Genomic DNA, 27,181 nt, shown 5'->3' on the forward strand with positions numbered 1-27,181 from the left:
AGAGGGATAGGAACAGACAAGTTAGGAAAACGTTTAATTGAAGTAAGGGGAAAGTCAGGTAGGAACTTGGAAGCATAAATTGGGAACAGATTTTCTCAGGGAAATGTACGGCAGAAATGTGGCAAATGTTCAGGGAATATTTGCATGGCGTTCTGCATAGGTACATTCCAATGAGACGGGGAAAGGATGGTAGGGTACAGGAACCGTGGTGTACAAAGGTAGTTGAAAATCTAGTCAAGAAGAAAAGAAAAGCTTATAAAAGGTTCAAAAAACTAGGTAATGATAGAGATCCAGAAGATTATAAGGCTAGCAGGAAGAAGCTTAAGAATGAAATTAGGAGAGCCAGAAGGGGCTATGAGAAGGCCTTGGCGGGCAGGATTAAGGAAAACCCCCAAGGCATTCTACAAGTATGTGAAGAGCAAGAGGATAAGACGTGAGAGAATAGCAGCCATCAAGTGTGACAGTGGAAAAGTGTGTATGGAACTGGAGCAGAGAGCAGAAGTACTTAATGAATACTTTACTTCAGTAATCACTACGGAAAAGGACCTTGGTGATTGTAATGATGACTTACAGCGGACTGAAAAGCTTGAGCATATAGACATCAAAAGAGAGGATGTGCTGGAGCTTTTGGAAAGCATCAAGTTGGATAAGTCTCCAGGACTGGACGAGATGTACACCAGGCTCCTGTGGGAGGCGAGGAAGGAGATTGCTGAGCTTCTGGCAATGATCTTTGCATCAGCAATGGGGACGGGAGCGATTCCAGAGGATTGGAGGGTTGCAGATGTTGTTCCCTTATTCAAGGGAGGGAGTAGAGATAGCCCAGGAAATTATAGACCAGTGAGTTGATGGAACAGATCCTGAGAGGCAGGATTTATGAATATTTGGAGAGGCATAATATGATTAAGAATAGTCAGCATGGCTTTGTCAAGGGCAGGTCATGCCTTATGAGCCTGATTGAATTTTTTGAGGATATGACTAAACACATTGATGAAGGAAGAGCAGTAGATGTAGTGTATATGGATTTCAGCAAGGCATTTGATAAGGTACCCCATGCAAGGCTTATTGAGAAAGTAAGGAGGCATGGGATCCAAGGGGACCTTGCTTTGTGGATCCAGAACTAGCTTGCCCACAGAAGGCAAAGAGTGGTTGTAGACGGGTCATATTCTGCATGGAGGTCGGTGACCAGTGGTGTGCCTCAGGGATCTGTTCTGGGACCCCTATACTTTGTGATTTTTATATATGACCTGGACGAGGAAGTGGAGGGATGGGTTAGTAAGTTTGCTGATGACACAGTTTGGAGGTGTTGTGGTTAGTGTGTAGGGTTGTCAGAGGTTACAATGGGACATTGATAGGATGTAAAACTGGGCTAAAAAGTGGCAGACAGAGTTCAACCCAGATAAGTGAGAGGTGGTTCATTTCAAAATATGATGGCAGAATATTGTATTAGTGGTAAGACTCTTGACAGTGTGGAGGATCAGAAGGATCTTGGGGTCCGAGTCCATAGGACACTCAAAGCAGCTGCGCAGGTTGACTGTGGTTAAGAAGTCATATAGTACATTGGCCTTCATCAACCATGGGATTGAGTTTAAGAGCCGAGAGGTAATGTTACAGCTATATAGGTCCCTGGTCAGACCCCACTTGGAGCATTGTGCTAATTTCTGGTCGCCTCACTACAGGAAGGATGTGAAAGCCATAGAAAGGGTGCAGATGAGATTTACAAGGGTGTTGCCTGGATTGGGGAACATGTGTTATGAGAACAGGTTGAGTGAACTTGGCCTTTTCTCCTTGGAGTGATGGAGGATGAGAGGTGACCTGATAGAGGTGTATAAGATGATGAGAGGCATTGATTATGTGGATAGTCAGAGGCTTTTCCCCACAGGGCTGAAATGGCTAGCACGAGAGGGCACAGTTTTATGGTGCTTGGAAGTAGGTACAGAAGAAATGTCAGGGGTAAGTTTTTTTTTTACACAGAGAGTGGTGAGTGCGTGGAATGGGCTGCCAGCGACAGTGGTGGAGGCAGATGCGATAGGGCCCTTTAAGAAACTCCTGGATAGGTACATGGAGCTTAAAAAATAGGTACATTCTATGGTAAGTACATATTTGGCACAGCATTGTGGGCTGAAGGGCCTGTATGGTACTGTAGGTTTTCTATGGTTCTATAGCACAGAAACAGGCCCCTATTTCAACTCACCATGTGCCCACCAAACTGGTCTGATTTGCCCATATCCCTCTGAACCCCTCCTATGCATCTGCTTATCCAGATGCCTTTTAAAATGTATTGGTGTGTCAAGGCAGTGAAAGCGTAACATGGCTGATTGTCTTGGATGTTTCTCTTGTGATTGAAAGAGCCTGGTGTACACTGATGATATAAGATGCCTTGTTTTGTGACATGACAGATGGTGAGGGAGCTGTGTGGCCTCTAGTCACAGACCAGCCTGCTGCTGCAGACGAGGAGAGGAAACGCCAGAGGCAGTGCTGGCCTCTCCTGTCCGTGCTGCCCCCCAGTGTTCGACCAGTGGAATGACAGGTTGGATTGCATGCGTATTTTTGTCTGCGCATTGCCCGGAGCTTAACCATTAATTTGTGGGACACGTCACTCATCGACTTCACCCATATATATGTTTTTTGCATCAGTGTGAGTGCTCCCTATTTTAAAAGTGCTGTGCACCTTGGCGCCAGAGGAACACTGTCTTGTTCAGCTGTACCCATGCATGGTGAATGATAATTTAACTTGAATTTAGACCATATGACCATTATATATAGGGGCAGAATTAGGCCATTTGGCCCATTGAGTATGCTCCGCCATTTCATCATGGCTGATCCAATTTTCCTCACTGCCCAGTCTCCTGCAGTGTATCCCTTCATGCCCTGACCAATCATGAATCTATCAACCTCTGCCTTAAAGATACATAATGACTTGGCCTCCACAGCTACCTGTGGCAACGAATTCCAGAGATTCACCACCCTCTGGCTAAAGAAATTCCTCCTCAACTCCATTCTAAAAGGACACCCCTCTATTTTGAGTCTGTGTCCTCTGGTGTCAGACTCTTTCACCACAGGAAACATCCTCTCCACATCCACTCTATCAAGGTCTTTCACCATTCGATAGGTTTCAATGAGGTCACCCCTATTCTTCTGAATTCCAGTGAGTACAGGCTCAGAGCCATCAAACGGTCTTCATACGACATTCTGAAATCCTTTTTCTGAGCCTCCTTTGAACCCTCTCCAACGTCAGCACATCCTTCTTCGATAAGGGGCCTGAAACTGCTGCGAATACTCCGAGAGAGGCCTCACCCGTGCTTTATAAAGTCTCGGCATTCCATCCTTGCCCACAAATGTGTTACGCTTTCAGTGGCACAGAGCGTATCCTTTGGAATGTGGGAGTAGGTCAGAGCAGCCGCACGATCACCAGGAGAAAGATTAAGCTGCTTACAGACACCGCGGGAACTGGAGAAACCGCTACGCTAACATGCTGCCCTCGTGCTTTTCATTTGATGGTGCCTCTGTTCGAGGGAAGTGTGGCTTGTGCGGGGACTATACACTTACTTTAATATCAGTGTACACTTGGCTCCCAGCGGGTCCTGGCAGGTCTTTGTACAAGGGTTTTCACACGGTCGATACCTCCACTTACACGGGACGTAGTTTTTCATCACAGAGTCACTCTCTGCAAATGTAACAGAATTATAAGAAATGCTGGCAATTAATTTCCCTTCCTTGCAGAAAGGTTTATATCGCTTAAAGAGTGAAAACAGATGATTTCCTCGATGATCATTCTGGGCACAGAGCGACGGAGTGATGGAGAATCCTGGGACACAGAAACACAGCATCTGCTCCCATCCACGCTGTCGCTGATCCCAGTTCCCTTGTATCTCCATCAGCTCCCCTTCCTTGATTCTCCATCCTCCCACCTACATTAGAGGCAACTTACAGTTGTCAATTCATCGACTAATCTCTACATCTGTGTCGATATGAAATGCCCTGATGTTCAGACAATCATCATTATTCTGTCAACAGTTTTCAAAATAAATTTGCTGAAGATTTGTGGGATTATCTCCAGTTTCTTACCACAGTCCATAGACGTACTGGTTAGTAGGTAACTGGTCACTGTAAACTGCCTGTGAACAGGCTAGTGTTTAATAGTTGAGTTGTGGGACGGTGTGGCTCGGTGGGCCAGAAGGGCCTGGCCGACACCATATCTCCACATGAAATCACTTGTCAGTTAAGGGAAGTATTTCATGTGTTTGCAACAACTTCAGTTCTGAAGTTTGTAGTCAATAGACAAAAGACTCCTTTTATCTCCACATTAGCAGACATGGTCAATAATTCTCCATGCAGGAAGCCAGTTCCAGAAGTCATCACTATCTGAGCTCGTGGAGGCTCACTGACTGGGCCTGACTTAAATCTACGATGAGCAGGACTTGGATCAGGCCAACATTGTTATGAAAGTATCAACTGTGGAAAAGAGGCTCTTCAGCCCATCATATTCCTGCTGGTCATCCAATGCCAATCTATACAAATACCAGTTCCCAACAGACCATAAGCCTACAATGCCTTAGTGATTCACAGGCCTATCATAATGCTACTTAAATGTTATAGCTATCCTCTAATGCCAAATCTCCGCCAAATCTCCACCAATTCTCCTAACCCCTTACTTTAAACCCTCTGTTATCGATGACTTGGGATTTGGGGTTTGATGTTCTTGTTGCTGTTCATGTGATTTGGGGTTTTTTTGCCCATGGAGGTTGGGGGTTGATGTTTTTCCTTAGGACAAGAAATGGTAGATGGAGTTCAATGCAGTAAAGTGTGAAGTGATGAATGTTGGAAACAGAGCACAGGGTTAATGGCAGAATTCCTAGTGGAAGAACAGAGGAGCCTTATGAGACCATCCCTCAGTTACTGCGCAAGTTGATGGGATAGTTAAGATGATGAATGGTGTGGAAGCTTCATTAGCTGGGGATTGGCTTCAAGAGCTGAGATATAATGTTGCTGCTCTAGAAAACTTTGGTTGGATCCATCTGGTACATGTGACAGTGGTAAGCAAATTTACCAATTTGCGCCCTTCCAGACAGCACTGAGGAACAGAGGGACAATGGCCTGTGAGAGATTCAGCAGGACGTTGCCTGGAATGGACAGCGTTAGAGTGAGGAGGGAATGGAGACAGGGTCTGTTTGCCCTGCAGTGGAGGAAGTTATAAGAGGACATGATTGAGCTGTATAGAACTATGAGGGGTATAGATAGATCTCTTATCTCGAACTTTCTCTTACCAGAGACGAATAATACTAGACAGCTTTGACTTGGAGTAAGAGATGTAAGAGGGCCCTTTCTCACCCAGACGGTGGTGAAGACACTGCCGGAAAGGGTGCAGAAGCAGAGTCACTGATAGGACCAGAATCGACAAGGCACTTCAGGCTGTGGGACATGAATTAATATGGATAGGTGGCCACAGGTCAGTGTGAAGGTGATGGGCTGCACGATCCGGCTTGAAGTAGGGAGACTGTGACTGTACACAGCTCTCAGATGGGCGTCACTGACGTAAGTGAAGTACGATTTTTTTCTGGAGACGCTTACATTCTGAAAATAAGCTAAAGAAGAATTACCTGTGTACGTGAAACTCATATTGTCCTCATTCCCGACAGTATAGCCTCTCATTGATAAATGTCCATTTGGATCGGCAGTGAGATAGTGGTTTGGAGAAATGTATGATTCAAACGCATCGTGATTGTCAAACCATTTATTCTTATGGATGACAAATGAGGCTTGTTTCAGAAACTCATTAGCCATCTGCCACTTCTCAAGAGAAACTGTCCCATTATCATAATAACGGACAAAATAATTCGGGTAGTTCACAGATTCCAGTGAAAGGCCATTCAGCGACGCTGAAAATTCAAAGAGAAATACTTAGACAACAGGACTGAAAGATATTCTAGCCAGTATAAAACAGAAAATGCAATATTGGAATAAAATCAGAGAATTCAGGAAACACTTGGTCAGGCAGCATCTGCGGAGAGGGGAACAGGATTAACTTTTCAGATCCAAAGGCCTTCGTTAGTAAGGTGCTGTCTGTGTTGGCTTGAAAGAGCTCGACAGTGGAAAGGCATTGTCACAGATCTTGCTATTTACAATGTGTTTATGCTTGCATATTTAAACTCCTAGAACTGATGATAAATAGGTGATCATATTGCAGCAGCAAACTGATTCAAATGTGAGGTGTAGAAGGTAGAACTTAGAACAGGAGAGTACACTACAGGCCCTTCAGCCCACAACATTGTGCTAACCTTTTAACCAAATCTTTTTCTTCAGCTGCTGAATCAAATCGGGATTCATTACAAAGGGTAAAGAAAAATCAAGCAGGGACAAGCAGAATAGCCATTGTTGGAGTGGCCACTGTGTAGGTGGAACGGTGTTAGAGTGGAGAGGCTTTGGGACAATAGCCCAGCAGAATTCACCCTGCAATTTGAGAGGCAGAAGCTAAAGTCGGGTGTATCTGTATAACACACAGCTCAAACCATATCATCAAGCTCGCCAATGACACAACAGTGGTGGGTCTCATCAGCAAGAACGACGAGTCAGCTTACAGAGAGGAGGTGCAGTGGCTAACGGACTGGTGCAGAACCAACAACCTGTCTCTTAATGTGAACAAAACAAAAGAGATGGTTGTTGACTTCAGGAGGGCACGGAGCGACCACTCCCCGCTGAACATCAATGGCTCCTCGGTAGAGATCATTAAGAGCACCAAATATCTTGTTGTTCATCTGACGGAGAATCTCACCTGGTCCCTCAACACCAGTTCCATAGAAAAGAAAGCCCAGCAGTGTCTCTACTATCTGCGAAGGCTGAGGAAAGTCCATCTCCCACCCCCCCCCCCCCCCCATCCTCATCACATTCTACAGGGGTTGTATTGAGAGCATCCTGAGCAGCTACATCACTGCCTGGTTCGGAAATTGCACCATCTCGGATCGCAAGATCCTGCAGCGGATAGTGAGGTCAGCTGAGAAGATCATCGGGGTCTCTCTTCCCGCCATCATGGACATTTACACTACACGCTGCATCCACAAAGCAAACAGCATCATGAAGGACCCCATGCACCCCTCATACAATCTCTTCTCCCTCCTGCCATCTGGGAAAAGGCTCTGAAGCATTTGGGCTCTCACGATCAGACTATGTAACAGTTTCTTCCCCCAAGCTATCAGACTCCTCAATACCCGAAGCCTGGACTGATACCTTGCCCTATTGTCCTGTTTATTATTTATTGTAATGCCTGCACTGTTTTTGTGCACTTTATGCAGTCCAGTGTAGGTCTGTAGTCTAGTGTAGCTTTCTCTGTTTTTTTTTAATTACGTAGTTCAGTCTAGTTTTTGTGCTGTGTCATGTAAACCATGGTCCTGAAAAACGTCATCTCATTTTACTATGTACTGTACCAGCAGTTATGGTCAAAATGACAATAAAAGTGACTTGACTTGAACAGTAGTGTAAGGAGAATTATAGAGGCATGAGAAAGGAGCTGGCCAAAATTGATTGGAAGAGGACATGACGGCAGAACAGAAAAGGCTGGAAATTCTGGGAGCAATTCAGAAGGCGCAGGATAGATACAACCCAAAGAAGTATTCTAAAGGCGGGATGACACCACCGAGGCTGACAAGGGAAGTCAAAGCCAACGTAAAAGCCAAGGGGAGGGCATATAATCGAGCAAACATTAGAGGATTGGGAAACTTTTAAAATCCAACAGAAGGCAACTAAAGAGCCACAAGGAAGGAAAAGATTAAATATAAAGGTAAGCTAGCCAATAATATCAAAGAGGATACAAAAGGTTTTTCAGATATATAAAGAGTAAAAAGAAGCAAGAGTAGATATTAGCCCACTGGGGAGGTAGCAATGCAGGGAAAGGAAATGGTGGATAAATGGAGTAAGTGTTTCGCATCAGACTTCACTGTTGAAAACACTCGCTGAATGCGGGAGGTTTGAGAATATCAGGGGACAGAAGTGAGTACAATTGCTATTCCTAGGGAGAAGGTGCTTGGGAAACTGAAAGGTTTGAGGTTAGATTAGTCACCTGGACCAGAAAATCTTGCCTGACTATCCTGTTGGAAATAGCAAGCAGGATAGACCAAGGAGAATCAGTGGATGTCGTGCACTTGGATTTTCAGAAGGCCTTTGACAAGGTGCCACACAAGATAAGAGCCCGCGGTATTACAGGAAAGATACTGGCATGGATAGAAGATTGGCTGATGACCGGAGGCATAGAGTGAGAATAATAGGGGCCTTTTCTGATTGGCTGCCAGTGACTAGTGTTCTGCAGGGTTTGGTGTTGGGACCATTTCTTTTTACATTATATGCCAATGGTTTGGCTGATGAAATTGATGACATAGCTAAGTCTACAGGCAATATGAAGATAGGTGGAGGGGCAGGTAGTGTTGAGGAAGCAGGGAGGCTTCATATGGACTTACCCAGATTAGGAGAATGGGCACACATGTGGTAGATGGAATATTGTGTCAGAAGGTGTATGGTCATGCACTTTGGTAGAAGGAAGAAAAGTGAAGACTATTTTCTTAATGGGCAGAAAATTAAAAAGTCTGATGCACAAAAGGTCTTGGGAGTTCTTGTGCAGGGTTCCCTAAAGGTTAACTTGCAGGTTGAGCCAGTGGCATGGAAGGTAAATGAGATGTAAGCATTCATTTCTTGAAGACTGGAATATAAAAGCCAGGATGTTATGTTAGGCTTTATAAAGCCCTGGTGAGGCCTCAGTTGGAGATTTCTGAGCAGTTTTAGGCCCCTTATCTAAGAAAGGATGTGCTGACATTGTTGAGGATTTGGAGGGGGTTCATAAGAATGATTCTAAGAATGGAAAGGGTTATTGTATGAGGAGCATTCGATGAAACCTGTCGAATATTGGAAAACCTCGACAGAGTGGATGTGGAGAGGATGTTTCAGAGGACACAGAATAGAGTGATGCCAATTTAGAACAGAGAAGAGGACCAGAGGGTGGAGATCTGTGGAATTCATTGCCACAGGTGGCTGTGGAGGACAAGCCAGTGGGTGTATTTAATGTGGAGGGTGATGGATTCTTGATTAGTCAGCGTGGGAAAGGGAACAGAGTAAAGGCAGAAGAATGGAGTTGAGAGGGAAATGGACCAGCCGTGATGGAATGGCAGAGCAGATTTGATGGGCTGAATGGCCTAATTCTGCTCCTATTGCAATGGTCTTATTGAATTGAATTTATTGCTTACATCCTTCATATCCATGAGGAGTAATGTTTACATTACATCTCTGTGTAAATGTGCAATGTGCTATTATAGTAATTTATAATGAATATTGTGTACAACAGGAGAGTCAATATGACATAGATATACAGTTGTGTCAGTGTGAGTTCATCAGTCTGATGGCCTGGTGGAAGAAGCTGTCCCGGAGCCTGTTGGTCCTGGCTTTTTTGCTGTGGTACCGATTCCCAGATGGTAGCAGCTGGAACAGTTTGTGGTTGGGGTGACTTGGGTCCCCAATGATCCTTCGGGCCCTTTTTACACACCTCTCTTTGTAAATGTCCTGAACCATGGGAAGTTCACATCTACAGATGCGCTGAGCTGTCTGCACCACTCTCTGCAGAGTCCTGCCATTGATGGAAGTACAGTTCCCATACCAGGCAGTGATGCAGCCAGTCAGGATGCTCTCAATTGTGCCCCTGTAGAAAGTTCTTAGGATCTGGGGGCCCATATCAAACTTCCTCAAGCATCTGAGGTGAAAGAGGTGGTGTTATGCCTTTTTCACCACACAGCCAGTATGGTCTACTTTAAGATCAATCTAACCCCACCCTCCTACATAGCCCATGTGTTCTTTCATCTATGTGTCTCTTAAATGTCCCAAATGGATCTGTGTCAAACAGCAGCTCTAGCAGCATGTTCCACACACCAAGCTCTATCCATGTTTAAACAAACCTCTGGCAATCCCCCCGATATGTTACTCTATTCACCTTACGATTATGTTCCCCCCCCCCCCCATATTAGCCATTACCATTCACAGTCCACTGATGGGCCCAACCCTGTGCTGATCAACTATTGGACATGGTGGACCCTGCGTGCACTGATGATATGCAAGGCAGCTGCTTTACATAGCAACATTGGAGATGTTTCTGGACCACCACCTCTTCTGGGGAAATGTCCTCTTACCCACTACTAATCCTCGCCCCCACTCTTCCCAAGAAAGGACAGAGATTTTCTCAGCGGATCACTCAGAAGGAAAGGAATGTTTTTAAAAATTCAATACAAGAGACTCTGCAGATGCTGGAAATCCAGAGCAGCACACGTAAAATGCTGGAGGAATTCAGCACATCATCAGAAACATCTACGGAAAGAATAGTCAATGTTTCCGGCTGAGACCCTTCATCAGGACTGGAAAGGAAGCGGGAAGATGCCAGAATAAGAAGGTGGGTGGAGGGGAAGGAACACAAGCTGGAAGGTGATTTCATCTGCATTAAAAAATATCTCAACAACCAAGAGGCGTAGTGTGAAGGTACATGGGTGGTAGGTGTGGAGGGGGATTGTCTGGGTGCAGGTCAGTGGGACCGGGCACATTAATGGTTCAGCACAGACTCTTTGGGCCAAAGGGCCTGTATCCGTGCTGTAGTGTTAAATGACTCTTTGACAGAATAACAGTTTGCCACGGACTAGATGGGCTGAAGGGCCTGAATCTGTGCTGTAGTGTTCCATCACTCTATGACTCTAAGCCACAGTTAAGGTAACAAAGCAACTGCTAGCACAATGTGGGCTCTGTCAGAACGTCTCACTTACTGGCATTACCTTTGTACAGAGCCGGTGTGACCATAAAGCTTGTCCACAGTTCCTTCGAGCTGCTCTGCTTTTCTAACGACAGACCTCGGCTGGCCGCCTCTACGGAAATGGCCTGACCATTCTTATTAAAGATAGAAAGCGGTCCGGTGCCAGGTTCTGAAAGGAAAAAGGATAAACATCATTTGTCATCTAATGTTTAGAATCTAACCTCACTAATTTCAAAATCTCTTTCCCTGCAGCATGCAATGCCAGACTCCTGGACAGCAGAGGGAGAAGGTAATAACATTATCAACTTAGAATCTCACTTGTACAGCCTATTGTATTGAAACCCCAGGTAGCTCTACTTTTGGCAAGACTGGACATGATGGGCTGAGTGACTCCTGTCTTGCTGTAAAGTTTATAGATTCTATGATATCAGCATCCATCATTCTAGGATTTTCTGTCTCCAGCCTCTGGTCCTGAAACTACCACTTTGAGTTAATCTGTGAAGTAAGTGCTGGGGCTGATGGTTCACTCCACTCCAATTTTGTTTACTGTACCTCTGTAAGATCTGTCCTCATTCTCCTGCACTCCAGAGAACAAAGTCCTAACCTATTCAACTTTTCCCTGTCCTGAATTCCTAGCAACATCCTCAAAAGGCTTTTCTGCCCTCTTTCAATCTTATTGACATCTTTCTTGTAGGTAGGTGACCAGAACTGCACACAATACTCCAAATTTGGCCTCATCAATGTCTTATCCAATTTCAACATCGAATCTCAACTCTTGTACTCGAAAATCTGATTTATAAAGGCCAAAAGCTCTCTTTACAAGCCCGTCTGCCTGTGATGCCACTGCCAGGGAATTCTGGATTATGGATCAGTATTTCAAGGTCCCATTGTTCCACTCCACACCTCAGTGCCCTATTATTCACCGTGTAAACCCTTCACTTGTCTGCATTGAATTCCATCTGCCAATTTTCAGCTGATCCAGATCACTTTTCAAGCTTTGATAAGCACGGCCCCCTCAATCTTGGTGTCATCCTCAAACTAACTGGAACAGTTTTCCACATTATGATCTAAATATTTAAGACAGATTATAAAGAACAGACCCAGGACCGATCCCCAAAAATCACGTTACTTTTGTACAATGTTTAAACTCAGAACAGTGAATATGTGAATGATGTTTTATGGTAAAAGTCACTGCAACATAACTGTTCTGTTCCTTATATGATGAACAGCTTTCTCTATCTAACACATCAGACAGAATGAAGGTGCTGCTTACTCAGATCACAGGATCAGTCACAAGTGTCAGGCAAGGAAAGCACAACATACCTCGGTTATAATTCTCACAGTCAGATGCTGAAACACAGAGCAAAGATATTCTCAATTATAATTTGACTTTTGTTAGAAGTATTACATAGAAAAAAACTGATTGAGATAAATGCTACAGAAATCCTGCTATTAATTTTATAGGTAGCTCAAACTTAGTTCTAAATGTCCCACATTTGGCAAGGTGACCTGTTCAGAGTTCAAAGTAAATTACATATACACCATATACAACCTTGAGATTCAATCTGTGATAAATACATTTATTCATTCTGCTTTATGCTATGATAAATTATTGGTTATTTATGATAACTTATTTCTGAAGGAAGTAGTTGGACAGATTTTTGCATCCTTTGTGTGATCTGGACAATATCAACTCAGGAACTCGTGACGATATTTACAAATCACAGATGGGAGGAGCTTTGGAGACCCAAGGGAATGCAGATACTGGAAATGCGGAGCATCACAGAAACATTCAAAGGTTCAAAGCACATTCATTATCAAACTGCGAATGGTGTAGTCAACCCTGAGATTCTTCTTCCCCACAGACAGTCACGAAACAAAGAAACACCATGGAACCAACCTGTTCAAAGAAAAATGTCAAACATCAAACGCTCCTTCCCCCCAACGGGAAAATATCACACAAATGGCAGCACAGAAAGAGTGAAAACACAGAATATAAAACATAAAATCAAAAGGCAAATTTCATCATCTGTGGCCACCCCGATTCAAAAATTGCTCAGAAGTAGTAACAAACTAAACTAGAATGAGAACGCATCATAAACCTAAATTAGAGTCGAAACCTACAATCCAAGTCGATTAAACCTTGTCCAGCCCCATCCACCAACAGCATTGAGGGAGAGAGACTCTCTTACTCAAACACAAGGACCTTCCTTCGGGAGAAGTGAGTGAAAGAGAGAGAGACCTGGAGGAACTCAGCAGGTCAGCCAGGATCTATAGAGGGAAATGGATAGCCCCAGTGATGAGTCTCAATCTGAGACATCGACTGTCCATTTCCCTCTATAGATGCTGTCTGACCCGTCGAGCTCCTCCAGGTCCCTTGTGTGTTGCAACTTGAGAAGCTTTATAGTCTTGAGTTCAGAAAGTTGACCTGTCAGAAGAAGTTGGTGGGATTGACTTGTGTTGCTGGAGTTGAGAAGAGCGAGAGTTGAATTGAAACATCTAAGACTCTGAGTGGCCATGGAAAAATCTAGAACCATGGGTTCCCGTTCGTCAAGTCAAGTCAAGTCACTTTTATTGTCATTTCGACCGTAACTGCTGGTACAGTACACAGTAAAAATGAGACAACGTTTTTCAGGACCATGGTGTTACATGACACAGTATAAAAACTAGACTGAACTACTTAAAAAAAACAACACAGAGAAAGCTACACTAGACTACAGACCTACACTGGACTGCATAAAGTGCACAAAAACAGTGCAGGCATTACAATAAATAATAAACAGGACAGTAGGGCAAGGTGTCAGTCCAGGCTTCGGGTATTGAGGAGTCTGATGGCTTGGGGGAAGAAGCTGTTACATAGTCTGGTCGTGAGAGCCTGAATGCTTCGGTGCCTTTTCCCAGATGGCAGGAGGGAGAAGAGTTTGTATGAGGGGTGCGTGGGGTCCTTCATAATGCTGTTTCCTTTGCGGATACAGCGTGTAGTGTAAATGTCCATGACGGCGGGAAGAGAGACCCCGATGATCTTCTCAGCTGACATCACTATCCGCTGCAGGGTCTTGCGATCCGAGATGGTGCAATTTCTGAACCAGGCAGTGATGCAGTTGCTCAGGATGCTCTCAATACAACCCCTGTAGAATGTGATGAGGATGGGGGGTGGGAGATGGACTTTCCTCAGCCTCACAGAATGTAGAGAAACTGCTGGGCTTTCTTTGCAATGGAGCTTGTGTTGAGGGACCAGGTGAGATTCTCCGTCAGGTGAACACCAAGAAATTTGGGGCTCTTTACGATCTCTACCGAGGAGCCATCGATGTTCAGCGGGGAGTGGTCGCTCCGTGCCCTCCGGAGGTCAACAACCATCTCTTTTGTTTTGTTCACATTAAGAGACAGGTTGTTGGCTCTGCACCAGTCTGTTAGCAACTGCACCTCCTCTCTGTAAGCTGACTCATCGTTCTTGCTGATGAGACCCACCACGGTCGTGTCATTGGCGAACTTGATGATATGGTTTGAGCTGTGTGTTGCTGCACAGTCATGGGTCAGCAGAGTGAACAGCAGTGGACTGAGCACACAACCCTGGGGGGCCCCCGTGCTCAGTGTGATGGTGTTGGTTTTTACTATTTAAGCAAAAAATGAGGTGGGTTTTTTTTCTCTCAGAGGACAATGAATCTTTAGAACTTTGTTCCTTAAAAAATGCTGGAAGTAGAATTATTGATTTTAAAGCTATCAAGGGCATTGAGATAGCAATCTGATCAGCCTGGGTGATCGAGCAGTTGAGTGCTTAGTCCTGGTCTGAATTCACATGTGCAGATGTGATAGTAACATTGCAGAGTGATGAAATCATCATACTCACAATATTATCCAGGAAATGCAAGAGGTTTACAGAAATAATGACAAGAAATTAACAAGGTGGTATCTGATATTTTTAAAGTTTTTTTGCTTTGAGATATTTCCAGAAGATGTGGAAAAAGGCAAGTATTTGACCATTACTAAGGCAAGAATGCAGATAAGACCATAAGACATAGGAGCAGAATTGGGCTATTTGGCCCATCGAGTCTTCTCCACCATCCCATCATGGTTGATTTATTATTGCTCCCAACCTCATTCTCCTGTAACCTTTGACGCTTTGACTAACAAAAAACTATCAACCTCCATTTTAAATATACTCAATGACTTGGTCTCCACAACTGTCTGTGGCAATGAATTCCACAGATTCACCACACTCTGCCTAACAAATTTTCTTATATTTGTTCTAACTGAACATCCCTCTACACTGATACTGTGACCTTTGGTCCTAGACTCACTGACAATAGGAAACATCCTCTCCACATCCACTCCGTCTAGACATTTCAATATTCAATGGGATTCAGTGAGATCCCCTCCCCCCCCGCTGAACTTCGGTGCATACAGACCCAGAGCCATCAACCACTCCTCATACGTCAAGCCTTCCGTTCCTGATAATTCTCCTGAACCTCCTTTGGGCTCCCTCCAAAGCAAGCACATATTTTCTTAGATAGGAGCACAAAACTGTTCATAGTTCTCCAAGTGTGGTCTGATCAATTCCTTATAGAGCCTCATTATTACATCTTGTACTTATATTCTAGTTCTCTCAATTTGCTTTCCCTGCCACTGACTCAGCATGCAAGTTAAACTTCAGGGAGTTCAACACAAGGAATCCCAAGCCCCTTTGCACCTCTGATTATTGAATTTTCTCCCCATTTAGAAAATAGTCTATGTCATTATTTCTTCTACCAAAGTGCATGACCAGACACTTCCCTACACTATATTCATCTGCCACTTCTTTCCCCATTCTCCCCAACTGTCCAAGTCCTTCTGCAAACTCCCTGCTTCCTCAACACTAATTGTCATAAGAAAATAAAAACTTAAGAAATAGGAGCAGGAGTCGGCCACCTGGCCCATCGAGCCTGCCCCACCATTCAATAAGATCATGGCTGATCTGTTCATAAACTCAGCTCCATCTACTTGCCTTTTCCCCATAACCCTGAATTCCCCTACTATGTAAAACCTATCTAACTGTACCTCAAATATATTTAGTGAAGAAGCCTTAACTGCTTCCCTGGGCAGAAAATTCCACAGATTCACCACTCCCTGGGAAAAACAGTTTCTCCTCATCTCCATCCTAAATCTTCTCCCCTGAATCTTGAGGGAATGTCCCCTAGTTCTAGTCTCACCTACCAATGGAAACAACTTTCCTACTTCTATCTTATCTATCCCTTTCAAAATTTTGTATGTTTCTATAAGATTCCCTTTCATTCTTCTGAATTCCAGAGAGTATAGTCCCAGGCGACTCAATCTCTCCTCATAGGTTAACCCCTTCATCCCTGGAATCAACCTGGTGAACCTCCTCTGCACTGCCTCCAAAGCCAGTATATCCTTCCTCAAGTATGGAGACCAGAACTGCTCACAGTACTCCAGGTGCGGCCTCACCAGTACCCTGTATAGTTGCAGCATAACCTCCCTGCTCTTGAATTCAATCCCTCTAGCAATGAAGGCCAATATTCTATTTGCCTTCTTAATAACCTGTTGCACCTGCAAGTCAACCTTTTGCGATTCATGAACAAGCACTTCCAAGTCCCTCTGCACAACAGCATGCTGAAATCTTTCACCATTTAAATAACAATCTGCTCTTCTATTATTCCTTCCAAAATGGATGATCTCACATTTACCAACATTGTATTCCATTTGCCAGACCTTGGCCCACCTACTTAACCTATCTATATCCCTCTGTAGACCCACCACATCCTCTGTACAATTCGCCTTTCCACTCAGTTTAGTGTCATTAGCAAATTTTGCCACACTACACTCAGTCCCCTCTTCCAAATCATCAATGTAAATGGTAAACAGCTGCGGCACCCCACTCACCACTGACTGCCAACCGGAGAAATACCCATTTATACCAACTCTCTGCCTTCTATCGCTTAACCAATCTACTATCCTGCCAATACACTTCCCCTGACTCCATGCATCCGTATCTTATTTATAAGTCTCTTGTGTGGCAGCTTATCGTACACCTTCTGGAAATCCAATTATACGACATGCACCTGTTCCCCTCTATTCACTGCAGTCATTATGTCCTCAAAGAACTCCAGTAACTTCGTTAAACAGGACCTGCCCTTTCTGAATCCATGCTACATCTGTCTAATGGAACCACTCCTTTCTAAATGTTTCGCTATTTCTTCCTTTGTGACAGCTTCAAGCATTTTCCCAACTACAGATGTTAAGCTAACTGGCCTCTAGTTGCCCGCCTTTTGCCTACATCCCTTTTGAAAAAGTGGCTTGACATTTGCTGTTTTCCAATCTGCCGGGACCTGCCCAGAGTCTAAAGAGTTTTGATAAATGATTACCAACGTGTCTACTATAACCTCCGCCAATTCCCTCAGCACCCTGGGATGCATCCCATCAGGACCAGGGGACTTATCGACCTTCAGGCCCTCTAGTTTGCTCATCACCATCTCTTTAATGACAGTGATTTTATCGAGGTCCTCACCTCCCATTTTGTCCATAACATATTAGATTATTGGCATATTAGACGTGTCCTCCACCATGAAGACCGGCACAAAATAGTCGTTCAACGTCTCAGCCATTTCCTTATCATCCAATATCAATTTCCCCTTCTCGTCTTCCAAGGACCTACGTTGACTTTAGCCACCCTCTTCCACTTTATATATTTATAAAAACTTTTGCTATCTGTTTTTATATTTTATGCTAATTTACTTTCATACTCTATTTTCCCTTTCCTTATTTCTTGCTTAGTTGTTCTCTGTTGCTTTTTAAAGTTTTCCCAATCCTCCAGTCCCCCACTACTGTTTGCAACTTTGGACACACGAGCTTTTAACTTGGTACTATCTTTGATTTCCTTAGTGTACTTCCTTAGTAGCCATACACTTTGGTAGAAGAGATGAAAGGGTAAACTATTTTCCAAATGGGGAGAAAATACAAACACTGAGGCACAAAGGAACTTGGAAACCTTGAGCAGAATTCCCTGAAGGTTAATTTGCAGGTTGAGTCTGTGGTGAGGAAGGCAAATGTGATGTTAGTATTAATTTCAAGAGGGCTGGAACATAATAGCAAGGATACAATGTTGAGACTTTATAAAGCAAGGGTGAGGCCTCGCTTGGAGTATTGTGTGCAATTTTGGGCACCTTATCTTCAAAAGGAGATGCTAAAACTGGAGAGGGTTCAATGGAGGTTCATGAAAACGATCCCAGGATTGAATGTCTTGTCATATGAAGAGCGTTTGACGGCTCTGGGCCTGTATTCACTGGAATCCAGAAGAATGAGGGGCATTCTCTTTGAAACCTAACAAATGGTGAAAGGCTTTGATAGAGTGGATGTGGAGAGGATGTTTTCAGGGAGAGTCTGAAACCAGAGGACACAGCTTCAGAACAGAGGGGTGTCCTTTTAGAATGAAGATGAGGAATTTCTTTAGCCAGAGAGATGTGTGAATCTGTGGAATTCATTGCTACAGGCAGCTGTGAAGGCCATGTCTTTATGTATATTTAAGGCAGAAGTTGACAGGTTCTTGATTGGTCGGGGCATGAAGGGATACGGGGAGAAGGCAGGAGATTGGGGCTGAGAGGGAAATTGGATCCGCCATGATGAAGTAGCAGACCAGACTCAATGGGCAAAATGGCCTAATTCTGCCCCTATATCTTATGGTCTTCTGGTCATCCAAATCATTAACATATAATGTGAAAAGAAGCGGTCCCAAAGTCGATTCCTGTGGAATACCACTGGCCGCTGGCAGCCAAACAGAAAACGATCCCTTTATTCCCACTCTTTGCTCTTGCCAATCAGCCAAAGCTCTATCCATGCTTGTATCTTTCATGTAACACCATGGACTCTTACCTTATTAAGCAGCCCGTGTGGCACCTTGTCAAAGTCCTTCTGAAGATCCAAGTAAACATCCTCTAACTCTCCTTTGTCTATCCTGCTTGTTACTTCCTGCAAGAATTCCAACGGATATGTCGGGCAAGATTTCCCCTTAAGGAAACCATGCTGACTTTGTCCTACTTTATCATGTGGCTCCAACTACCCTGAAACCACATCCATAATAATAGACTCCAACAGCTTCTCAAATACTGAAGAAGGGCTATTTGGCCTATAATTTCCTTTCTTCTGTCACCCTCCCTTCTTGAAGAGTGAAGTGATATTTTCAGTTTTCCAGTCCTCCAGAACCTAGTGATTCTTGAAAGGTCATCACTGATGCCTTCATAATCTCTTCAGCCACCTCTTTCAGAACCCTGGGCTATAGTCCATCTGATCTGGGTGACTTATCTACCTTCAGAGTTTTCATCTTCCAAAGCACCTCCTCCTTAGTAATATCAACTACACTGACTTCGGCTTCCTGACACTCTCAAATTTCTGGCATACTGCTAATGTCTTCCATAGTGAAGACTGACCAAAACACTTATTCAGTTCATCTGCTATTTCCTTATCTCATTTCAGCGTCATTGTCCAGCAGTCTGATATCTACTTGTTTCTCTTTTACTCTTTACATATTTGAGAAAGCTATTGGTATCCTCTTTGAAATTATTGGCTAGTTTAACTTCATATCTCATCTTTTCTCTCATTTTTTTAGTTGCCTTCTGTTGGTTTTTAAAAGCTTCCCAATTCTCTAACTTCCCACTAATTTTTGCTCTATCATATGCCTTGTCTTTTGCTTTTATGTTGGTTTTGACTTCCCTTCTCATCCACAGTTGCCTCCTCCTCCCTTTAGAACACTTCGGGATGTATCTATCTTGCGCCTTCCGAATTGCCCCAAGAGATTCCAGCCATTGCTGCTCTACCATCATCCCTGCCAGTGTTCTTTTCCAATCAACTTTGGTCAGCTCCTCTTTGCAATTCCCCTTTACTCTAGGGTATAGCTGATACATCTGACTTTATTTTCTCCCTCTCAAATTGCAGTGTGAATTCGGTTATATTATGATCACTATCTCTACAGGTGCCTTTACCTGAAGCTTCTTAATCAAATCTGTTTCATTCCAAAACTCCCAATCCAGAATTGCCTTTCCCCATAGTGGTTTCAACCACATACTGTTCTAAAAAGCCATCTTGTAGGCATTCTAGAGATTCCCTCTTGGGATCCAGCATCAACCTGATTTTCCCAAGCTTCATACATATTGAAATCTCCCCATGACTATCATGTTACCCAGTTTACATGCCTTTTCTGTCTTCCATTGAAATTTATATCCCTCGTCCTGACTACTGTTCAGGGTCTGTATATAACTCCCGTCATTCATTAGGAATGGAATTCATGCCAATGAAGTCAAAATGTATAAAGTTAATTCTCAGTTCTGAATTTAACTGACTGCATGAACTGAAAACAAGGTGGTCCACAATAAGGCTGTTATTTCCTTATTTATTTTAATGAAAAGCGGAAAGATGATTTTCAAAATTGTACAATTTATAAGAAACTACAGTCAGCAAGTGATGTTACTTACGGCAATTGTCCGGCTTCCTCCAGTCAATGGTGATGCCCTCCCGGCAACATGTTTGGCTGTAGGCAGCAATGGAGCCACAGTAACACATATCCCCCTTTCCTTTGTAGCATTTTGCAGTCACCGATTTGCAGGATTTGTAATACTGGTCAACGTGAATCTAGAGAAACAAGATGTTGACAGTGCCAAAAGAAATTAATGGCAACTAAAATTAGAATGTAGAGGGAATGAAGAACAAAACTAATATCCCAATTCTAGCACCAATAAATTAAAGTAAATCATATCATCCTTGTTCCATTTTCTGTCTGCTGTCCTGTTTGAGAGAAATGCAGTAAAAAGCTCATTCCACAAATTCCTCTTCTTTGATACTTCATCAGCTGGGTTTGTCCAGTCAAATTTGCATTGAGAATGGAATTTGTTCCTGTGAGAATTCTCCTGAAGATGTAAAAATCCGTTGAATATGAATTAAAATTTCCAAAACAAATTGTATTCCATTCAAATGTGCCCTTGATATTTCCCCATTTATGCTCTGAGCTATTGAGAGATCACGTTTGGAAGTTTTTAGACCACACACACCCATGTCTTCCTTCCCCAGCAAGCCGTGAAATCCACCAAAACCAATTCTCCATCACTACCCACCACCTTCATATCAGCAGCACCACTCACTCACTTCCTGCCTCCTTGTGCCTGTTCTTCTGTGACAGTGTATAATCTGTAATATCGGTTACCCTGCAGCCATATTTCAGTAATAACTAACTAACCAGATAAAGATGCAAGATCATAAACACAAGGGATTCTTCAGATGCTGGAAATCCAGGGCAACACACAGGAAATGCTGAAGGAACTCAGCAGGTCAGGCAGCATCTGTGTTGAGTCAATATTTCCAGCCGAGACCCATCGACAATTTATTGCAGCCAAACTAACCGAGTTCCTCCAGCAGTTTGTGTTTTGCTACTGATGATAAGACATAGGAGCAGAGTTAGGCCATTCAGCCCATCAAGTCGGTTCCGTCATTCTATTATTGGTGATTTATTATTCCTCTCAACCACATTCTCTTGCCGATTAATCAAGAATCTGTCAACCTCCACTTCAAGTATACTCAATGATGGCCTCCACAGCCATCTGGGGCAAAGAATTCCACAGATTCACTACCCTTTGGCCAAAGAAATTCCATTCTGTAAGGAAGTGGTAGATTATCTTGAAGACACAACAGACTGTGGACATTGGAATGTGGAACAACAAGCAATCTGTGGAGGAACTCAACAAGTCAGGCAGCGTCTGGGGATCCCAATTGTTGATGTATTGAGTTGACATGCTGCGTCAGGATTGAGATTGCAGACGGAGATAGCCAGTATAGACATGAGCAGAGGGGCTAATGACTCTCTAGTAGTTTCATGGTCACTAGTGGTGAAATCATTTGTTTTAATTATGAATTTTTATTTAATTAGTTTAATCTAAATTCCTCAGGTGCTGTGCTGGATTCGAAAATGCCCGAAATCAATATTGCAGAACTGTGGTTATATTCCACACCACTCACAATCCTCTCCCCTCTGTCTCATACCCCACCCCATCATCCTGCATTGCATTACATCTCCACTTGTAAGGGAGGGGATAAGTGCCTGGTAGATGTCTGTATAAGGTATAAGATGTCTGTGTAGGTTTGGAGCAGTGGAAAGTCTGTGAGATTACGTTGGAGAAATGTTGTACAGTTACCAGAGGTAGGCATTTCCTGCACAATTCGGCATTAGCACATTTCCCGCACAATCTGGAATTGTGCACGTTTCCAACACAATCTGGAGTCGTGCATGTTTCCTGCACAATTCGGCATTGTGGCGTGTTTCCTGCACATTTCGGAATAGTGCACATTTCCTGGACAATTTGGAATAGTGCACGTTTCCTGCACAATTTGGAATCATGCACGTTTCCTGCACAATTCAGCATCGTGCACGTTTCCTGCACATTTCGGAATAGTGCACGTTTCCTGCACAATTTGGAATCATGCACGTTTCCTGCACAATTCGGCATCGTGCATGTTTCTATAGTTGTAAAGGTTGAGCACGAGTTGTGACTCCTACCTCTTGATGACATGAGGAGAACAGTTTACCCAATAACTGGTTGCACTGAGTCTCCGCGTAACCAACGTCCTCTGCTTTCGGAATGTCCACCAGAAGAGGTTTGCACTGTGATGAGAAAGAAACATAAGAAAGTGGATTTAATCAGGTTCGAGCACAATATAAAATATTGACAATGGGATCTGGAAATTACTGCCCTGAGTCGGTTGTGAAGAAGGCGAATGCAATGTTGCCGTTCATTTCTAGAGGTATAGAATATAGAAACATAGAAAACCTACAGCACAATACAGGCCCTTCGGCCCACAAAGTTGTGCCGAACATGTCCCTACCATAGAAATTACTAGGCTTACCTATAGCCCTCTATTTTTCTAAGCTCCATGTACCTATCCAACAGTCTCTTAAAAGACCCTATTGTATCCACCTCCACCATTGCTGCCGGCAGCCCATTCCACACACTCACCTCTCTGAGTAAAAAACTTACCCCTGACATCTCCTCTGTACCTACTCCCCAGCACCTTAAACCTGTGTCCTCTTGTGGCAACCATTACAGCCCTGGGAAAAACCTCTGACTATCCACACGATCAATGCCTCTCATCATCTTGTACACCTCTATCAGGTCACTTCTCATCTTCCGTCACTCCAAGGAGAAAAGGCCGAGTTCACTCAACCGATTCTCATAAGCCATGCTCCCCAATCCAGGCAACATCCTTGTAAATCTCCTCTGCACCCTTTCTATGGCCTCCACATCCTTCCTATAGTGAGGTGACCAGAACTGAGCACAGTACTCCAAGTGGGGTCTGACCAGGCCTATAGAGCTGCAACATTACCTCTTGGCTCCTAAACTCAATGCCACGATTGATGAAGGCCAATACACCGTACACCTTCTCAACCACAGAGTCAACCTGCACAGCTGCTTTGAGTGTCCTATGGACTCGGACCTCAAGATCCCTCTGATCCTCCATACTGTCAAGAGTCTTACCATTAATACTATATTCTGCCAACATATTTGACCTACCAAAATGAACCACTTCATACTTATCTGGGTTGAACTCTATCTGCCACTTCTCAGCCCAGTTTTGTATCCTATCAATGTCCCGCTGTAACCTCTGACAGCCCTCCACACTATCCACAACACCTCCAACCTTAGTGTCATCAGCAAACTTACTAACCCATCCCTCCACTTCCTCATCCAGGTCATTTATAAAAATCATGAAGAGTAAGGGTCCCAGAACAGATCCCTGAGGTGCACCACTGGTGACGGACCTCCATGCAGAATATGACCTGTCTACAACCACTCTTTGCCTTCTGTGGCAAGCCAGTTCTGGATTCGCAAAGCAATGTCCCCTTGTATCCCATGTCTCCTCACTTTCTCAATAAGCCTTGTATGGGGTACCTTATCAAATACCTTGCTGAAATCCATACACACTACATCTACTGCTCGTCCTTCATCATTGTGTTTAGTCACATCCTCAAAAAATTCAATCAGGCTTGTAAGGTACAACCTGACCTTTACAAATCCATGCTGACTACTCCTAATCATATTATACCTCTCCAAATGTTCATAAATCCTGCCTCTCAGGATCTTCTCCATCAACTTACCAAATACTGAGGTAAGATTCACTGGTCTATAATTTCCTGAGCTACCTCTACTCTCTTTCTTGAATAAAGGAACAATATCCGCAACCCTCCAATCCTCCGGAACATCTTCCATCCCCATTAATGATACGAAGATCATTGCCAGAGGCTCAGCAGTCTCCTCCCTCACCTCCCACAGTAGCCTTGGGTATATCTCGTCTGGTCCCAGTGACTTATCCAACTTGATGCTTTCCAAAAACTCCAGCACATCCTCTTTCTTAATATCTACTTGCTCAAGCTTTTCAGTCTGCTGCAAGTCATCACTACAATCACTAAGATCCTTTTCCATAGTGAATACTGAAACAAAGTATTCATTAAGTACATCTGCTATTTCCTCCGGTTCCATACACATTTTCCCACTGTCACACTTGATAGGTCCTATTCTTTCATGTCTGATCCTTCTGCTCTTCACATTCTTGTCCAATGCCTTGGGGTTTTCCTTAACCCTGCCTGCCAAGGCCTTCTCATGGCCCCTTCTGGCTCTCCTAATTTCCTTCTTAAGCTCCTTCCTAGTAGCCTTATAATCTTCTGGATCTCTAACATTACCTAGCTCTCTGAAGCTTTTGTAAGCTTTTCTTTTCTTCTTGACTAGTTTTATTACAGCCTTTGTACACCACGGTTCCTGTACCCTACCATAACTTCCCTGTCTCATTGGAACATACCTATACAGAGCTCTACACAAATGTCCCCTGAACATTTGCCACATTTCTTCTGTACTTTTCCCTGAGAACATCCACTTCCAATTTAAGCCTCCAATTTCCTGCCTGATAGCCTCATAATCCCCCTTACTCCAATTAAATGCTTTTCTAACTTGCAATGCTATTGTAAAGGAGATAGAATTATAATCACTATAAGAGTAGGGATGTGATGTTGAGGCTCTATAAGGCACTCATGAGACCACACTTGGAGTATTGTGTGCAATTTTGGGCTCCTTATTTTAGAAAGGATATACTGACATTGGAGTGGGTTCAGAGAAGATTGACGAGAATGATCCCAGGAGTGAAAGGGTTACTGTATGAGGAACATCTGGCAGCTTTCGGACTGTATTCCTTGGAGTTCAGGAGAATGAGGGGGGAATCTCATAAAAACATTCCGAATGTTAAAAGGCCTGAACAGATTAGATATGGCAAAATTATTTCCTATGGTAGGAGATTCTAGGACAAGAGGGCATGACTTCAGGACTGAGATGTGGAGAAATTAGTCGGAGGGTGGTAAGTCTGTGGAATTTGTTGCCACGAGTGGCTGTGGAGGCCAAATCATTAGGTGTATTTAAGGCAGAGATAGATAGGTTCTTGATTAGCCAGGGCATCAAAGGGTACGGGGTGAAAGCAGGAGAGTGAGGATAACCGGAAGAATTGGATCAGCTCATGATTGAATGGCGGAGCAGACTCGATGGGCCAAATGGTCTACTTCTGCTCCTATATCTTATGGTTTTATGGATTTTAGCCTAATAGAGAGAGAACCAAATCTGAGATTGTGAGATTGAGAAGAAAGGATTTCCAAATGGCCATAGGATTAGCCACAAAGCTTCAAGATTCAAGTTTGTTTAATGTTATTTCCAGTACACATTGCAAAGGAGAACGTAATAATTATTACCCTGGATCTAATGCAGCAGAAATAAACACAATAAGGAATGGAATAATAAAAAACAAAATAAATATTATTAAATAAGATAGCTTATCTGCATAAAGTGACACCAGGCACAGGAGTGTCTGTACATAAGGTAGGGGGTGTGGAGAGGTGGGTTAGTGGGTGGAGGTGTTGATCAGCTTAGAGAGGTTCACGGACAACTGGATTGACAAAGTTCAAGGTGAATTTACTATCCAAGTATTGTATGTTCTTTTGTCGGAGCCACAGCCAGACGCTCATCTAGTTTCCACCACCAATCTAACAGCCAGACTGAGAGAGTAAACCAGGAGCTGGAGACAACCCTGTTCTGCCTTGTGGGGCAAGGTCCAATACCTGGTAGATTGGGAGGGGTATGGTCCTCAGGAACATTTGCAGTGACGGCCAATGCAATTCTTGACAAAACTCTCAACCAGGACGTCCGGCAGGTACAGGTCTGTGGTGCCTCAGGAGAAGCACCAAGGGAGGGGGCCCTAAACATCCATAGACTCTATGAGCCCTCATAGCCAGGCTGTGCAACACATTTGACAACTGCACTCATGAATATGCATGTTCCAGCTATTTACTGTTTCGTTCTGATGGCATTTAACTCCCTTTTCATTCTAGTCTTGTCCTCCCTGCTTACCCTCGTACTTGTCTGGGTAAAAGGGTTACCGCTTTGACTGATGCTGTAAAGGAGCTGTATTCATTAAGTGTTTAGTTATTGCTTCCAGTGTTGGTGCTAAACTTTTAGTTTGAGTTTTCATTAACAGCCCTGCTGGACGAGCATTTATTGTTTTTCTTTAAATTCCACAACAGGTCTCATTAAAGTTACTGAACAGTTCACCTGCTTCAGTCTCTCTCTCCGCATTTAGGCCACATCCAAACATAATGACAGGTTTCGATGAGATTCTCCCCACCTACCAACATTCTTCAAAATTCCAGCGAGTACAGGGTCAAAGCCATCGATCTCTCCTCATATGATAACCCCTTCATTCCCAGGATCATTCTCATGGACCTCCTGTGAACCCTCTCCGATGTCAGCACATCCTTTCTAAAATAGGGGCCCAAACTGCACACAATACACCAAGTGAGATCTCACCAGTGCTCTATCAAGACTCAACATTACATCTTGCTTTTAAATTCTAGTCCTCTCAAAATTAATGCTAACATTGCATTTGCCTTCCTCACCACCAACTCGACCTGCAAATTAACCTTTAGGGTATCCTGCACAAGGACTCCCAAGCCCCTTTGCACCTCTTATTTTTGAATTTCCTCCCTGTTCAGAAAACAGTCTATGCTTTCATTTCTTCCACCAGCATGCGTGACCAAACACGTCCCAGCACTTTATTCCATTTGCCACTTCATTGCCAATTCTCCTAATCTGTCTGTCTTTCTACAGCCTTCCTGCTTCCTCAGCACTACCTGCCCTCCATTATCTTTGTATCATGGCAAAATTGGCCACAAAGCCATCAATTCCATCATAAAAAGAAGTGGCCCCTACACAGCCTCCTGTGGAGCACCACTAGTATCTGCTGCCAGTCTGAAAGGCTTATTCCCATTCTTTGTCTCCTGCCAATCAGCCAACGCTTTATCCTTGCTAGACCCTTTCCTGTAATACCATAGGCATATAGCTTGTTAAGCAGCCT

At 43.7% G+C, this 27,181-nt stretch overlaps 1 protein-coding gene across 1 annotated transcript in view; it reads right to left on the reverse strand.

Moving 5' to 3' along the window:
- The window catches only part of LOC140728850 (uncharacterized), a 235,780-nt gene that overhangs the window by 160,129 nt on the left and 48,470 nt on the right, over nt 1-27,181 (reverse strand). The window contains exons 14-19 of the mRNA XM_073047854.1: nt 22,296-22,400; nt 20,224-20,380; nt 12,089-12,115; nt 10,788-10,934; nt 5,598-5,876; nt 3,547-3,664 (exon numbers count right to left, since the gene is read on the reverse strand). Of these exons, the coding sequence (XP_072903955.1) occupies nt 3,547-3,664; nt 5,598-5,876; nt 10,788-10,934; nt 12,089-12,115; nt 20,224-20,380; nt 22,296-22,400 (833 nt within the window). The remainder of the gene's footprint in view (nt 1-3,546; nt 3,665-5,597; nt 5,877-10,787; nt 10,935-12,088; nt 12,116-20,223; nt 20,381-22,295; nt 22,401-27,181) is intronic.

Source organism: Hemitrygon akajei, chromosome 6 (genome assembly GCF_048418815.1).
Source record: "Hemitrygon akajei chromosome 6, sHemAka1.3, whole genome shotgun sequence".
In the NCBI taxonomy this organism is placed as follows: domain Eukaryota; kingdom Metazoa; phylum Chordata; class Chondrichthyes; order Myliobatiformes; family Dasyatidae; genus Hemitrygon; species Hemitrygon akajei.